This window comes from Coloeus monedula (assembly GCF_965178545.1).
Source record: "Coloeus monedula genome assembly, chromosome: 23".
Lineage (NCBI taxonomy): Eukaryota > Metazoa > Chordata > Aves > Passeriformes > Corvidae > Coloeus > Coloeus monedula.
In genome coordinates this window covers 4,405,872-4,421,939 of record NC_138803.1, presented here as the reverse complement: position 1 = coordinate 4,421,939, position 16,068 = coordinate 4,405,872, and the positions used below count along the sequence as shown (strand labels likewise).

At 56.9% G+C, this 16,068-nt stretch overlaps 1 protein-coding gene across 2 annotated transcripts; it reads right to left on the bottom strand.

Moving 5' to 3' along the window:
- Positions 1-515: 515 nt before the first annotated feature.
- TSPO2 (translocator protein 2) lies at positions 516-5,969 on the bottom strand. Of its 2 annotated transcripts, none has more exons than XM_082296319.1 (4): positions 5,787-5,969; positions 3,485-3,693; positions 2,707-2,845; positions 516-1,928 (listed from the first exon to the last, which is right to left on the bottom strand). In XM_082296319.1, the coding sequence occupies exons 2-4, from the start codon at positions 3,655-3,657 to the stop codon at positions 1,746-1,748; spliced, it is 495 nt and encodes a 164-aa protein (XP_082152445.1). In that variant the 5' UTR covers positions 3,658-3,693; positions 5,787-5,969; the 3' UTR covers positions 516-1,745. The 2 variants fall into 2 exon arrangements, with proteins under 2 accessions (XP_082152445.1, XP_082152446.1); XM_082296320.1 differs by lacking the exon at positions 5,787-5,969 and adding an exon at positions 4,635-4,761.
- Positions 5,970-16,068: the final 10,099 nt, after the last annotated feature.

Genomic DNA, 16,068 nt, shown 5'->3' with positions numbered 1-16,068 from the left:
CCTGAGCTGGATCCAGCATCTCCCAAAATCCAGCTGGATGTGAGGCAGGGAGGAGCTCAGAGCCAGGAATTGTCCTGCTCACCTCGGGGCTGGAGTGACAGGACAGAGGAGCCCCTCAGGGAGATGGCCCCAAGGGAATGTGGCCCTGCTGTCCCCAAGGAGGGGCCTTGGGCACTTTTGGGTTCCAAACCCACCTGGGCCATGCACTCCCAACCTGCCCCAGGAATGAATCCACCTGTGGAGCCTTCCCAATCCCCTTCCCTTGATCCTGTGAGCTTTTGGAACCAATACAGTGAGAATAATTGGGATTTATGTCTTTATTCTCCCAAAAAACCCCAATGGCTTCTTTTTATTCAAAGCGAATACAATTTATGTTACAGCCCCAGCAAAGCCCTCCCACCCCCTTTGGGGTACCCCCCACCCCCAATTACAGCTCCAATTACAGCCAGTGCCAGGAAGATGATCCACATGCCCCTTCTCTTCACATTTCGTGCTTTTAGCAATTCAAAATAACATAAATTCTGTCTGGACACCCCAGAGCTCAGATTTCTACAAAAGGCCGGGGTAAGGGATGGACAAGGATGAGTCCATGCACCCCTTGTGTCTGATTCCATCCCATTCCTTTGGAATTCCTTGGATTTTAACCTTTCCTGATTAATGACGGAATGGAAATGCTCTGGGATGAGGCACTTGCACTGCACCTGACAGACTTTATTGGGGCTTTTTGCCAATTAAATAATTAATTACAGCCTTCCAGGCAGTGGGAGCAGCCTCACAAATTTTACAGATTCTCGTGTCTCTGCACTTGAGAAAAAGAACAAAATGAAATGTTTTCTTCAAAGGCACTGGTGTGAGTTTTTCAGTTCTGATGAGGAATGGCACGCTGAGGTGGAAGAGAGGAATTTCCTCTTGGGAGAAGCATTTGCATGCTGCTCACTGCTGCTTTATCCTGGAGCAGGGAGGGGAAGGAGTGGGATGCTCCCCAAACAGGAGGCAAAACCCAATCTCCATCCACCAGCAGAACCAGCCCCATCCCTGCTGGCAGATAAAGAGCTGAAGCACAAACCAGGGGATACAGGAACACGAAGCAACGGCACAACGAGTGAAAAATCGAGAAATTTATTTTAAAAAATGGAGTAATTTCTTTAAAAAATCAAGTAATTAAAAAAACCCCAAGTAATTTCTTTAAAAAAATCAAGTAATTGAAAAAAAAAAAAAACAAACAAGTAATTTCTTTAAAAAATCAAGTCATTAAAAAAAAAAATCAAGCAATTTCTTTTTAAAAAATCAAGTCATTTCTTTTAAAAAATAAAGAGATTAAAAATAAAATCAAGTTCTTAAAAAATGGGTGTGCAGAGGTGAAGGGCATTTTGGTTTGGTCCCAGCAGAGGAGATGGGATTTGCCACGTGTGTGACCAAGCTCAGCTCTCGGGGGATGGTGGCAGTGGTGAGAGGTGCCCGGGGTTCCCAGCCTGAATTATGCCAGATCATTTGGCTGCTGGAATTCGACCTGGTGGCTTTAAGGACAGGGAGCAGCTGTAGCCCCCAAACCCGCTGGAGAAAACCCCGTCAGGCTGCCCAGACCCCTTAAAGGAAGGAATGGTGCAAACCTCTCACAGAGCCACGGTGGAGCTGAGAGGAGGAGGAGGAGGAGGAGGAGGAGGCGGCAAGCCCCAAAATGAACCCCCCGAATTCTTACACCTTGGTTCACCTCAGGACAGTTTCGTTATGCCAAACGCCTCGGTTTAGTCGCCCTTGCCCGGCTTCTGCTCGGGGTTGTCCTTCCAGATGCGGATGGTGAGGCAGGTGGCCATGGCCAGCCAGCCCAGGTAGGGCAGCAGCAGCAGCGCTGCCACCGAGTTGATGCGGTACCAGGAGCACGCGGTGCCTATGGCCAGCCCGTCCAGGAGCAGGATATCGATCAGGGCCTGCGGCAGAGAGAACTCGGTGATTGCAGGCTCGGGAGAGCGGCACAGCCCCGCCCGGCACCGCCAAAATATCCCGGGCCAGGTTGTGGGGAGGTGGGACAGGGATGGGGGTGTTCGCGCTGGGGCGATCCCAAACCCCAGGACATCGTCCCTGGGCTCCAATTAGAGGGATCTGAGTGTGTCACAGCGGGGGCTGAGACTAATTAATGTGCTCTTCTCTGCTCATTATCGAGTCCCGCAGATTAGCACCCTGTTCACGGCGCGCGTCCCCTTTGCTGACGACAGAACCCGCTCGTGGTGGTGGCCGTGGCCACTGAACCAACTTTCCAATGCCACCTTTCACCCCCAGAGTGGCAACATCCAGGTGGAAACGCGAATCCCCATCTGTGCCCCTGTCACTTCAGGCTCTGGCACCTGAGGCAGTGCCTGGTGGCCCAGCCCGGGTGTGGCAGTGCCCCAGCCCCGCCCTGGCTGTGCCCGATAAGCCCCCGGCAGCTGCTCCCCGCCGGGGATGCCGACAGTGCTGTTGTCGCTCAGGGTGTGACCCCCCAAAGGACTTTATCTCCCAGCCCGGACCCTTAACTGGGGGGTGCAGCCCTGGCACTGCCCGGCCCCATCTCCCACCTGGCTATCGGAGCGGGCCGAGGCTGGAGGGGGCTGATACCATTGTCCGGGGGCACGGGCAGCTGGAGCTGGGCTAAAGTTCCCTGTACGGTCACATAATTCTCCTCAGCACCTCTCCAAAGCACCCCAAACCCGGCTGAAAAGCCCCAGTTACCATGTTCAGGTTGCGGGCACCGAAGAACAAGGGGGGCCATGCCCAGTTCAGCGCCAGCTGAGCCCCGTAGAGCCCCAGGGGGACGATGGCCTTGCTGCTGCAGCCACCCAGGTCGTTCCACACCAGGTAGGAGGCGTAGCTGTGAGGAGGGACACTCGTTAGTGCCCGCAGCCACCCTTGGGAGGGCCAGAGGAGCGTTTTCCCCGCCGGGGGTTTGCAGGAGAGCTGTGTTTGCACAGCAGCATCCACGTCAGGCACTGAGCTGCTCTCTGGGAGCAGGGACAGGACCCAGGGAACAGCTCAGGGGAGGTTTAGGTTGGGTATCAGGGAAAGGTTCTTCCCCCAGAGGGTGCTGGGCACTGCCCAGGCTCCCCAGGGAATGGGCACGGCCCCGAGGCTGCCAGAGCTCCAGGAGCGTTTGGACAGAGATGCCAGGGATGCCCAGGGTGGGATTTTGGGGTGTCTGTGCAGGGCCAGGGGTTGGACTGGATGATGCCCTTCCAGCTCGGGCTATTCCATGATTCCGTTCTATGATTCCATGTCCCTCGCTCCTCCCAAACCTCCCCTGCCCCACACCTGAGTGGCTCCTGTCCCCTGCCCAGTGCCACGGCTGGTTGTGGCATCTCCCCCAGGCTGTGCCCCCGCCAGCACAGCACCAGCCTCACACCTGACATTCCCTGCTGGTCCAGGATACCCCAAACCCCCGGGCAGAGCCTGGCAGGGCTGCTGTGGCTGTGCCAGGGGCAGCAGGGCGGGAGGCAGCGGTCTCAGCACTCACCCCATGCCCGTGTACAGCACGGTCCAGGCCACAGGGAACACTCTGCGCGATGGGCACCAGGAAGGCTTTTTCAGCTTCTCGTACCACGCTGGGATTTCCTTCCGGTTGAGGAACCAGCCAAGGAAACCTCCGACGTGGGGCAGGACGGTGAAGCCCACGGTGTAAGCCCACATCCTCCCTCAGGGGCTCAACGTCTCCTTTTTCCTGCTCTAAGTTAAAAACAAAATCCCAGCATCACTTTTAAAGGACATTTTTTTCCCTACTTCCATCCTCTAATTCTGTGTTGCACTTCAGCCCGTGTTCCACTTCAGCCCCCAAGGCAGATGGACAGGATTTAATGTGTTTAGTCCCCTCTGCCCCTCTCTGAAATGGGGATTATTCCAGTCTGGGACGTTTTCCCCCCTGATTTTCCCACTCTTTCACAGCTCCCTGCACTATTCCTGCGAGGTGGGAGGACTGTGAGCACACAGGGCTGCAGGGGCTGTCCCCATCCCTGCTCCCGAGACTGGCAGGCTCTGAGGTGCCTCCTGGAGCTGCTCCCCCTCCTCTGCTGCCCTCAGGATGAAAACCCAAACTCCGTTCAGACTTGCCCATGATTTTTCACGGTGGATTTCTATTTTAATTTCTCTTTTGAAAGAGGTCTATGAAAGAAAAATCCTTCCAGCGGCTTGAAGTGCTCCAGGAACCCACAGCAGAGGGGACTCCCACCTGTGCAAGGGGTGAGCTGAGGCTCAGGGGGAGTTTCTGGATTTGCTCACAGGCTGCCTCTTGGATGAAACTAAGGGAAAATTGCTTTAACAATAAAAACATTCCCACCCAACGCCGGGTAACACCAGGACACATCCAGAATTCAGTGCTTGTCCCCTGTCTTCCCCTGCAGAGCTCCGAACCTGCCACTCTTCCGTCCTCCCCAAAACCCCCTTCCCTCCGGATCCATCCCGGAATCAAACCCCAATTAACATTCGTCAGGGCTGCCACGCAGGGGCCGCCAGGAGCGCAGTTCTGTGCTGTCAGCACGAGCACAAAATGCCCCTGGGAAGGTTTGGGATTTAGGAATGCAAGAGGAGCACGGAGCAGTCCCTGAGCCAGGGAAATGTCCCGGAGCCCGGAGCACTGCTCAGGAAAACAGGGAGTAGAGGATGGGACTGACCTGAACAGGCTCTGGGTGGGATTTCAGTTCGCAATTAACACCCGGCTGCACCCTCAGCTAATTGTTCTCGTTGTTAGCACACCACAACGTGTTTGGGAATGCGGTGGGAGCCGACTCCCACCTCACCGAGGAACAAACACCCCAGGCACCAACTAATTCCTTCATCTGACAATTTAAGGCACTCTTAATTAGCCACAGAACCAGGAAACGGCTGAAAACGGAAACAAATCCCAGCTCAGTCCTGCTTTAAATGTGACCCAGCCCCGCCGAGTTCTGCTTCCCACACACACCGCAGGAACGGAATATGGGAAAAGCGGATTTCCCCCAATTCCTTTGCAGCTGCAGAGGTGAAGGAGGGTTGAAAAACTTTCTTTTGCCTCGCAGTGCCGTCCCTGGAGCTGCCTGAGCCTTACCTGGGTCAGTGCCTCGCTCCACCTGGCTGAGGGAAGGGCTTAGACATCCAGGACTGGCCCGTCCCCGCCGCCGGCAATCCCCGTGTGCCGCGGTTGGCAGCGGGGTTTTACCCAAATAGCCCCAAACTGGGCGGTGGGGTGGGGCTGGATCAGATTAAACCGGGGAGCTCCCGCTGGGGACAATCACCGGGAGTTTGGGGTGCTGGAACCCGGCAAGGGCACGGTGGCTTTGGGGCTGGCACCGCCAGGATGGACCCAGATCCACACCTCGGGTCACATCCCAGAGCGTGTCCCTGGTGTGGGCACGGGACAGGAGCTGCTCTGCTGTTCGGGGTCCCTGTCACACTCAGGGGGTGTCCCTGTCACATTCATGGGCTGTCCCTGCCACGTTTGTGGGATGTCACTGTCGCACTCATGGGCTGTCCCTTCCACATTCAGGGCTGTCCCTTCTGCATGTAAAGGGTGTCCCTGCCACACTCCTGGGGTGTCCCTGTCACACTCCTGGCCTGTCCCGCCCCTGCCGTGCCCTAGGCGCTCATTAACACCCCATTAATTAACCAGGTGCTTCCCGGGGCCATCTGTGTGCGGCCCTGTGGCCGGAATTCCCTGGCGGGTAAAACGAAGCTGTTCGGGCGTGTGAAATGGCAGAGGGAAAAGCCAGGAATCAATTTCCATCAGGGAGCTCTCTGCCAGGGCCGGGAGAATGAAACGCTAATTCCCAGCAGTTCTGGGTCATTACCTGGATTTCGTGGTGGTAGGAGTGGGGCTGGCTCCTCACACGCTGGGATTTTGCTGCTGCAACAGGATCCAGGAAAATCTCCTCTTTTACCGGGCTCCCAAGGAAATTATTTTTTTTTGTGGGAAGAGAAAGAAAGGGGGAAAAAAATGCTGTAAAAAGCCAGGTTTTCAGCCGGCCTGAATCCTGCCCTGCCATGGGCTGGTCCAGTGGCATTCCCACTTCCAGTGACAGATGCAGTGCTCGTTAATCACAGCCCCGCCACCTGCATCTCCTCCCGGAGCCTGTTGCTATTTGCGACTGGAAATTTGTGTCATGGAATGATGCAGCTCCCAGAAGAGCCCGAATGGTTTCCGTCGGAGTCAGGTCCTGCTGTGCTGCAGAGCTCAGCCCCTGCTGCCTCCACCAGTCCCTGGCAGCTCTGGCAAAAAGCACAAAATTGGACAATTTTCAGCTGGAGATTTTCCTCCCCCTGGGCACGAGCCCAGTCCCACGTTACAGGATGACTTGGTAGGAATGTGCCCAGGCTGGTTTGGAATTTAATGTGCTGGAAGAATGAGGAGCTGAGGGTCAAATCCCAAGGATCTGGTGAATCTGGGATGCTGGGAATGCTGCTGGTGATGGGGGAATAGAAAATGGGAAGAGGAAAAATTAACAGGGGCAGTTCCAGGCCTTCAAATTGTGTCTTTGCTGAACTTTAGGGCAAAGAAAGGGATCAGGGAGTCACGGAATGGTTTGGGTGGGAAGGGACCTTAAGGATCACCCAGTGCCACCCCTGCCGTGGGCAGGAACACCTTCCACTATCCCAGGCTGCTCCAAGCCCCGTCCAGCCTGGCCTTGGACACTGCCAGGGATCCAGGGGCAACCACAGCTGCTCTGGGCACCCTGTGCCAGGGCCTGCCCACTCGCCCAGGGAACAATTCCTTCCTGATTTATTCACATGAAGACCTGAGGTGCACGGAAAAATGGGAGGAGATTTGCCCCTGGTGGCTGCCAGTGGGCTCCCATTCCCTCCTGGGCATGAGGATGTTGGACCTGGCTGGCCTGGAGCCGGGAAGAGCCTCTCTTGCAGTGTTTACTGGGTGGCGATGAAGCTGAAATTTGGCAGGAGACAGCGAGAGGGAGGCAGAAGGAGCAGGATCGGATTTGGGAAGAGCCTTTGGTGGCACCAGCAGTGCTGGATTTACCTGTGGCACGAATCCATGCACACGGGATGAATCCATCCCAGGGGATGTGTGTGGTGCCCCCGGGCTCCCTCCTGCTCCGGGCACGTGCTGGAGCAGGGAACAACCCTGGGAATGCTCTGGAAAGGCTCCTCCAGCACAGCCCTGCCTCTCCCCTTGCTCCCACGGATTTACACCTCGATACCTCTGCGTTGGATCATTTGTCAGTAACCCAGGCTGAGCTGAGGCCGCTCTGCAGCGGAACCACGTCCATCCCACGGCTCGGGAAAGAGCAGGATCGGGTTTGGGAACTCCTTGGTGGCACCAGCAGTGCAGGATCCATTTACCTGTGGCACGAATCCATGCAGACTCCCCCAGGGACGAGTGTGGTGCCCTCGGGCTCCCTCCTGCTCTGGGCACGTGCTGGAGCAGGGAACAACCCTGGGAATGCTCTGGAAAGGCTCCTCCAGCACAGCCCTGCCTCTCCCCTGCTCCAACAGATTTACACCTCGATATCTCTGCTTTGCCTCATTTCACAGCAACCCAGGCTGAGCTGAGGCCGCTCTGCAGCGGATCCACGTCCATCCCATGGCTCGGGACAGTCCGGATTTGGGAGCCCCGGCTCTGCCGCATCCCTGCAGAGTGTGGCACACGCAGAGCTCGGTTACACAACGCTGTTTGTTTTCCTCTCCTTAGCAACCCCCGCACGTTGTCCTCGGAGGTGCTCGCTCCGTGCAAGATTAATTGCTCAAATAGAAAGGCCCCGTTAACCTGAATATATTATTGAAAAGCAGCATATTTCAATCTGCCCTAGATTTGAAAATAGAGATGCCGGGTCAGCTGTTGGCATAAATCTGCAGAGCTCCTGGAAGCCGGCGGAGCTTCCCTGATTTACATCGGCAATAAAGGCGGCCTGGATCGGCTGCCAGGATGGGGACTCGCCTGGCTGCCGCCAAGGACGTGGCAGGGGACAGGCAGGACCCTCGTGGCCATCCCTGGGACCTGCCAGCCCCGACACTGTGGCACAGAACATTTCCTTGTGCTGGACTGAAAAAAAACCAAACCCAAAGCACCACCCTACTTTTATCTTTAATTTTAAAAAACCCCACATTTGTATGGTTTTTTTGGTGATGCTGCCATGAAAATCCTGGATCATATGAAGGGATACAGGAATTTCCAGCTGGTCAGTTGGGGTTTTTTCCATGTGGGCTGAGGTGGGCTGGAGCCCCCAGCCCCTCAGACTGGATGTGGAATGAGCAGGGAGCTGGATTTCCACCTTCTCCCTGCTAGAGGGAATTTTTTAAACGGGTTGGTTTGGGGATGAAAGCCCAGTTCTGAGGAGTTCTGAAGCTCTGCCTGTGGGGTGCACAGGGGGCTGGAAAGGGCTGGAGGAGGCTGGAAGGGAAATGGAAAGGGAGATGGAAGGGGGATGGGAAGGGGGATGGAAATGGGATGGAAAGGGGAATGGAAATGGGATGGAAAGGGGGATGGAAAGGTGGAGATGGAAAGGGGATGGAAGGGGGATGGAAAAGGGATGGAAAGGGGAGGGAAATGGGATGGAAAGGGGGATGGAAAGGGGGATGGAAAAGGGGTGGAAAGGGGAGGGAAATGGGATGGAAAGGGGGATGGAAAGCAGATGGAAGGGGGATAGAAAGGGGGATGGAACGGGGGATGGAAGGGGGAGATGGAAAGGGGATGGAAGGGGGGTGGAAAAAGGATGGAAAGGGGAGGGAAAGGGGATGGAAAGGGGATGGAGCTGGCTGGAGGGGGCTGGAAGGGGGACAGAAAGGGACAAGAAAGGGGCTGGAGAGGGCAGAAGGGGCTGGAGAGGGCAGAAGGGGCTGGAGGGGCTGGAAGGAGCTGCCCCGTGCGATAACGCCGGGCCGGGGCCCGCCCTTATCTGCCCGCGGGAGCCGCCCCTGTGCAGCCAGAGGAATGGATTCCACAGCTCCGCACCTTCCCCCTGCCAGGGGAGCCGAGCCGGGCACAGCCGGGGCACAGCCGGGCACCGCCGGGGCACAGCCGGGCACCGCCGGCAGCGCCGTCCTGCAGCTTCACAGATCGCCGCCGTGAGCTGGGCTCGGTCATTAACCGCGCACAGGCTCGGGCCCAGCCCAGCTCTAACGTGACAGGAAATATTTGGCTCCCCTGACCGGTAATACCTGCTCCTGGGAGCCCCGGGAGGGGCCTGGGGCAGCCAGGACAGGGACAGCCCTGCCAGCCCCTGCCAGCCCCTGCTAGCCCCTGCCAGCCCCTGCCAGCCTCTGCCAACTCCTTCCAACTCTTTCCAACCCCCTCCAACCCCTTTCAGCCTCTTCCAACCCTCCCCCTCCGGTCCCTTCCAGCGCTTTCCAATTCCTTCCAACCTCTGCCTCTTTCGGCTCAGGTCTGAACCAGCTGCAGAGCCCGGGGATTTCTTTGTGTCTGGATCTGCCTTTCCCTATTCTCATGTGCTAAAATCGACTCATTTCTCCTTAAAAAGCCGCCTGGTGTCCTGCGAGGGGGAGCTCTTCATTTCCAGGGTGCAGCCGCAGATTTTTTGCCAGAAGATGCCAAGGAACAGAAGAAGGGGCTGTGAAATATCTTGTGCTGCCCCGGGCGTCACCCGAGCTGGGCAGGGCTCAGCTTTCGGCTTTGATCCCGGCTCTGAGCGTGGATCAGCCCCCGCCTGGCCCGTGTGAATCCCCCCGGGATGGGATCAGCACAGCGAAATTCCAGGGTCTTTTCCTGGGGACATGGATGGGCAGGGACCCGGCTGGAGCAGACGGAAGGGGATTTTTGGAGGGAATTCGGGATTGGGAATGACTCGTGCACGAGGCAGCGCTGTGGTTTGGGCTCCTGCAGGGAGGAGAGAAGCGGATTTATCGCTGCTGCTGAGTCAGGGCTGGTTTTAATCGCAGAGGTTTTGCCTTTAGAGCTGATCCATCCCAAGGCAGGGAGATCTGAGTATTCCCCAGGGTCTGGATGGTGCTGGGAGCGCAGACATGGAACTGCTCGGGATACCTGGATGCATTCCAGCCTGGATCCTGCTCCAGCAGAGCCCAGCTCCGTCCGTGTCACACCGGAACTGTCCTGGAACGAAATCCCCTCCCTCTGCCTGACAGATTTATCTCCAGGGCTTTCTCCTCCTGGATTTGCCCACCGCGATTCCTGGAGGAAAGTCAGGGAATGAAGGATTGAGGAGAAACCTCTGCCAGCTCAGAGAATGAGAAATCCCACTGGCTCAGGGAAGGGGTTGCTGGAATCTGTTCTCCGAGGGTGCCCCGAAGGTTCTGCTGCTTCCAGAGGGGCTGATCCCAGTCCTGGACTCGTGTTCCCCCCGGGATGGGAGTCCAAGGTCAGCTCCCCGCAGTTCTCCCGGGCCACTGCAGCACATCCCAGGGAGAATCCTGGATATTGGGGGCAGAAATAAAGCATGGGATGGATGGATGGATGGGGACAAACCCTGGGGAGGGAGGGGATCCTGCCGTGGGATCCCAGCCAGGGGTTGAGGATGCCAGGCATGTGCCAATGAGGGAAACGTGCCTGGCAGGGAAGGGTTCTGTTTAAACAAGGGAAATGATAAAACCAGGAGTGTTCTCCCAGCTCCTGCCCACTCCCATTCACTTTGTGACCTGGAAATTACCTAGGAAAAGCTTTATTCCCACAAAACCTGGGTGCTTTGGAGTTTGAAGAAGCTTTGTTCCCGCAAAACTCAGGGGTTTGGGGTTTGAAAAAGTTTTATTCCCGCAAAACTCAAGGGATTTGGAGATTTAAAAAGCTTTATTCCCACAAAACTCGAGTATTTTGGGGTTCAAAAAAGCTTTATTCCCACAAAACTTGTGTGTTTTGGTTTGAAAAAGCTTTGTTCCCATAAAACTCAGGGATTTTGGGGTGTGACCCAGTTTTAGACTCCAGCTCCAGCCCTAGATCTACATTGCCACCAGATCCTGGGTTCTGGTTTAGGGTCGATCCCATCGGAATGGCCAAAGGCAAACACCGCACTGATAGCGTGGCCTTAATTATTTTTTTGGTGATTTAATTAGGAGCCAGATCTGGGTTTGGGGCAGGACACAAAGTGGATTAGGGGAGCAGCTGCCTCTTTAATTAGGGCCATTCCTCTTCCCTTTAAGTTCACCCTTTGCTCTCCCAGAGGCCGCGGCAGCTCCAGGCACTGGGAATCCTCCGGAATCCCGAGATCCCAAACTGGCAGAGCTGGAGGAGGTTATTTATAGCCCCCGGGGCTGGGGGTAAATATTTATTTGGATTCCGATCCTTAATCTGCTCCTGGCGGATTCTGTGGAAAGCCTGAGCCCCCCGCTCCTCCTGCAGCAATTTATATCCAGAGCCTCCCTCTCCTCTCCTCTCCTCCCAACACATTCCCAGGGATTAATTCTGCACGGAATGGGCACAGCCTGGGCTCAGCCCCTCTGGCTCCGTCTGGTCCCAACCATCCGGGCAGGAATCCTGCCCTCTGTGTGCCCCTCGGGTTCCACCCGCCTGGCATCCCGAAACCCAAGCCCGGGGACCCCTGGGGTGCTGGCACTGCCCTGGGGATGGACAGGATGGGTGTGGGGACACAGGAGGGGACAGCGGAGCCGTGGGGTCGTCACGGAGCGGGGACAGCTGGGCAGCCCTGCCTGGGGCCAGCAGAGCCACCCCGGGGGCCAGCAGAGCCATCCCTGGGGACAGCAGAGCCACCCTTGGGGCCAGCAGAGCCATCACTGGGGCCAGCAGAGCCACCCCCTGGGGCCAGCAGAGCCACCCCTGGGACCAGCAGAGCCACCCTTGGGGCAGCCACCTCAGGGTCCCGCAGAGACCCCAGATCCTGCCCGAGCTCTCAGCCAGACCCCAGGGTGGCACAGGGGCTGTGGAAGGTGTCCCATGGTTGCAGCACCGATGGATCCAGGCCCTGTCCTGCCCTCGGTGCCTCCAAGGCCTCACCAAGAGCCTGGGCCCCTCTGAGAGCTTCACCCCAGCCCCAAAACTCCCCCAGAGTGGGGCAGGCAGCTGCAGCAGTGGGTGCAGGTGGGGGGACAGAGCTGGGGTGGCTGTCGGGGGTCAGGAATGGGGGACAGGGCCTGGCTCCCCTCCTTGGAGCTCGTGGCTTTCCTGACAAGGACACCTTTCCCTGTCACCTCCTGGAGAGTTTGATGGCAGAGAGCCCCGTTGTTCCTGCCCTGGGATGGATTTTTCCTTTGTTATTTGATGTCCTTGTTGTTTCCTGCTTGGGGGGTGTGGGCACATCAGAGATCCTCAGGTCTGGGCAGGGGGAGCAGCTGCTCAGACAGCAGAGCCCCACAGCCTCTTCATCCCGAAAACCTCCACTCTCCATCACCACCATTCCCCTCTCCACCGCCCCGAAAACTCCCCTGTCCATGCCCAAAATCTCCCCTCTCCATCCCAAACACCTCCCTTCTCCATCCCAACCATCTCCCTTCTCCATCTCATCTTCCCCTCTCCACCCCCCAAAAACTCCCCTCTTCCATCCTCTCATCCTCCCCTTCACATCCCAACAATCTCCCCCTCTCCATTCCAAAAATCTCCCTCTCCATCCCCTCATCTTCCCCTCTCCATCCCACAATCTCCCCTCTTCTATCCTCACAAATTCCCCCTCCATCCCCAAAATCTTCCCTCTTCCATCCCCACATCCTCCCCTTTCCATCCCACAATCTCCCCTTTTCTATCCCCCCAAAAACTCTGCTCTCCATCCCAACCTTCCCTCTCCATCCCAACCTTCCCTCTCCATCCCAACCTTCCCTCTCCATCCCAACCTTCCCTCTCCATCCCAACCTTCCCTCTCCATCCCAGCCCTCCCTCTCCATCCCAGCCCTCCCTCTCCATCCCAAAACTTCCCCTCTCCCTCCCTGCAGCCTCTCCTCGGAAGGCTCTGCTCTCAGGGATGGCACAAGGAGCTGCAGCAGCAGATTTCCCTCCCTCTTAGCTCTCCAGGCAGGAAAAAAAGCTAAAGAGGACCTGGGATCCCAAAATTAAGGAGGCAGCTGAGGCTGGAGAGCTCCTGCAGATTCGTGGAGCGAGGAGCAAAGCTCCTGGAAGCTTCTGGAAGCAAACCCTGCACACAGCCAAGGGATGAGTTTGCACTCCGTGTGCCGTTTTTATTTTGCCACAGATAGACATTTTTATATATTACATCATTTAAAAACAGATTATTTGTAAAAAGAAATGGTTTTGGTTTCGCTTTTTTCTCAGCTCAAAGCCACCCCACCGTGTCCCACACAGTTCAAAGGTGACCTGCAGGGAGCTCCTTCCCCATCTCCCTGCTCCTTCTGGGACAACCTGTGGATTTCCTCTCCTGTCCCGCTGGAAAAAGGAGGTTTGAGTCCCTGTCCCACCCTTCCAGAGCCACAAAGTGTCCCTTAGTGCCCTGTCCCCCCTCCTGCAGCGCCGGGGGACAGCTGGGTCCTCCTGGAGGGCTGGGGAGGGGACACTGTGCACTCGGACACCAGGAAAAGGGCAAGGAAGGAGCGGAGGTGACAGTGACAGCGTGGATTCAAGTAGGAAGCCTTCACACAGAGCTGGCACCGGCCCTGAGCAGCGTCCTGGGGCACCTGGATTTGGCAGGGGTGGCTCAGGGCGTGAGGAAGGGCTGGAAGGGCTGGAGAGGTGGCTCTGAGCCTCAAAGAGCTGTGACAGATTCCTCCATCCAGGAGGGAAGAGCTGGGAGAGGGTGGGATTGAAAAAAACACCCTCCAATCAGCTCAATTGGAGTAAAAATCGGCACAAAAAGGTGTAAAAATGGGCTCAAAAGGAGTAAAAATAGGCACAAGAGGAGTAAATCAAACTCCTTTGGGCTCTCACCCCTTTTCCATGCACCATCCCAACCTCCTGGATGAATTCTCCTGGATGAATTCTCCTGGATGAATTCGTCCTGCCAGCCCTCCCACCGGACCAGGAATTCTCTGGCTCTCCATGCCCTGAACTCCCCTCCTGGGCAGCCCCTGGCACCAGGAAATGCCCCCAGGCTCCTTTTCCTTCCCTGGTGTGGCACTGGCAGAGGCAGCGGGGCTGTGGCCATGCAGGGCCGGGGCACAGCCCCAGTTCAGCACTCCCACAGCCCCAGCTCGAGCTCTTTTCCACCCAGGAACCGGTGCCAGCAAGGCTGGGAGAGCTGAGAGCAGAGGGAGGAGAGGCACTGACACCCTGAGAGAATCCTCCCTCTGCAAATCCCCTGAGAAAAACGGATAAAGTGGAATTTTCCCTTTGTAGAGCACCTATTGAAAAGTTCTCCCGTCTGTCCTGGACTTCCCTAAGGCTCAATCCATTCCCACAGATCTGAAAAAGATCCTTTACGGCCTCACAGCTGTGAGGGGAAGCTTTAGCTGGGAAATGAGAATAAATGATGAGCAGCACAAGCTCTCCCTGATCCGTTGGAATTCCAGGAGTGTGGCTGAAGTAGAGAATTAAAGCTGATTTTTATTTTTTCCAAGGACTCTGGAAAGTCCCGATGGACACACAGCAGAGAACCGGCGATGATTTGCCAATCGAGGGGCTTGATTAGGATTAAAAATGGAAATAACGAGCGCTGGCTCGTGCCCATCGTGGCCAAAAGGCTCCATCTGGTGGTGTTTGCACCCAAAAAGGAGCTGGGGAGGAAGGGGGTGAAGCGCGGGTCGTACTGGTTAAACTGGTTCAGAGCAGAGAAAAGGCTTTCAACTGGAGGAAATCCCAAGCTGGGAGAAGGGGTGGCAGGATGGGAACGGGAATTCTGGGGGGAGAAATGCACCTGCAAGGGGACAAAGGAGCCAGCGGGGCTCAGGTGAGCCGGGAGGGGGGGGCACAAAACCTGAGCACGGCCGGGTTGTGCTGCCCTGCACGGGGCAAACACATCCGAGCAGGAATGGGAATAAAACAGCAAATATTTTAATGCTTTTCTCTAAAGCACAGCCCCGAGCATTCTCACCAGGGAAAAGGGGTCCTGCAGGAACAGCCAGGAGCAAAATGACAAGCTCAGATATAGAAACAGGCTGAAAAGTTTGTAATTCTGTTAAAAAAGAGGCAGGGACAGGAGAGATGTGAGAGTTAAAACTCAGGCTGGTCCTGCTAAGCCTGGGCAAGGAGAGAAGAGAGAGGGGTCCTTCATCTTGAGCTCGGGTAGGACAGGGAATAAGCAGCTGAAATCCCCTGGTTTGCAAAAATCAGGAAGGTTTGGGATGGGAGAGAGGAGCTGGCTCCCCTCCTTGCCCCCGAATCACTCGAGCATCGGTCAGGAACAGAACCAGGACAAGTCCCTGCCTAGCGGAGCCTGGTCCCGGCATGGAGCTGCTCCAGGGATGGGCTGCAGCTCCAGTGCCTCCCAGTAAGAGCCAGGGAGGCCAACTGGTGGCCAGGAGGAGGGCAAAGACACTGCCTGTCCCCAGCGGGAGGAGGACAGGGCCACTACCCGTCCCCACCGCCAGGATCCCGCAGGTTTTTAGTGTTCGGGAAGCTGCTGGAGCTTCCCAGCTGTGCCAGCTCGGAGCCCCTGAGCCCAGGGGGGCTACGGGGCCACAGCCCTGAGCCCCCAGGAGCTGCAGGGAACAGCGGCCCGGGGCCAGGCCGGGAAGGTTTCCATGGAAAAGGGTCGGGATGTCCATGAAAAGCTGGGAAAGGCTCCAGTGCTGGGCTCAGGAGCAGGGGGAGGTGGAGCAGCGCTGCTTGGTTGGTCCCTTCTGGGATTTCCAACAGCTGGAGCAGCCAGGGCTGGGATCACCCCTCAGACATGGGGGGATGGGGCTGTCAGTGATGGGGAGGGGGCTCTGCTCTGCCCCAAGGGGTGCAGGACCCAACACTGGCACACACAGGCACTGTCACACACTGCCACTGTGGCATTGTCCCGTCCTCTGTTCCTCCAGAGGAGCTGCAGGGTCCCAGAGATGCCCCATCCCAAAGATGCCCCATCCCAAAGATGCCCCATCCCAGAGATGCCCCCTCACAGCGCTGCCCCCTCCTCAGCAGCTCTTTGAGGCATCAAACACAACAAAGCAGAGCCCTCCCTCTCCCCAGTCCTCTCCTGGGGGTGCAGAGACCCCAGACCCTGTGGCAGGAGGGTCCCAGCTCCAAGCCAGGCTCTCTCCTGGAGGTTCCTGGGATCCCCCTGTCCTGGGGGATGTGGAGCAGAGGAGGGAGCGCCCGGCTGCCCCCGG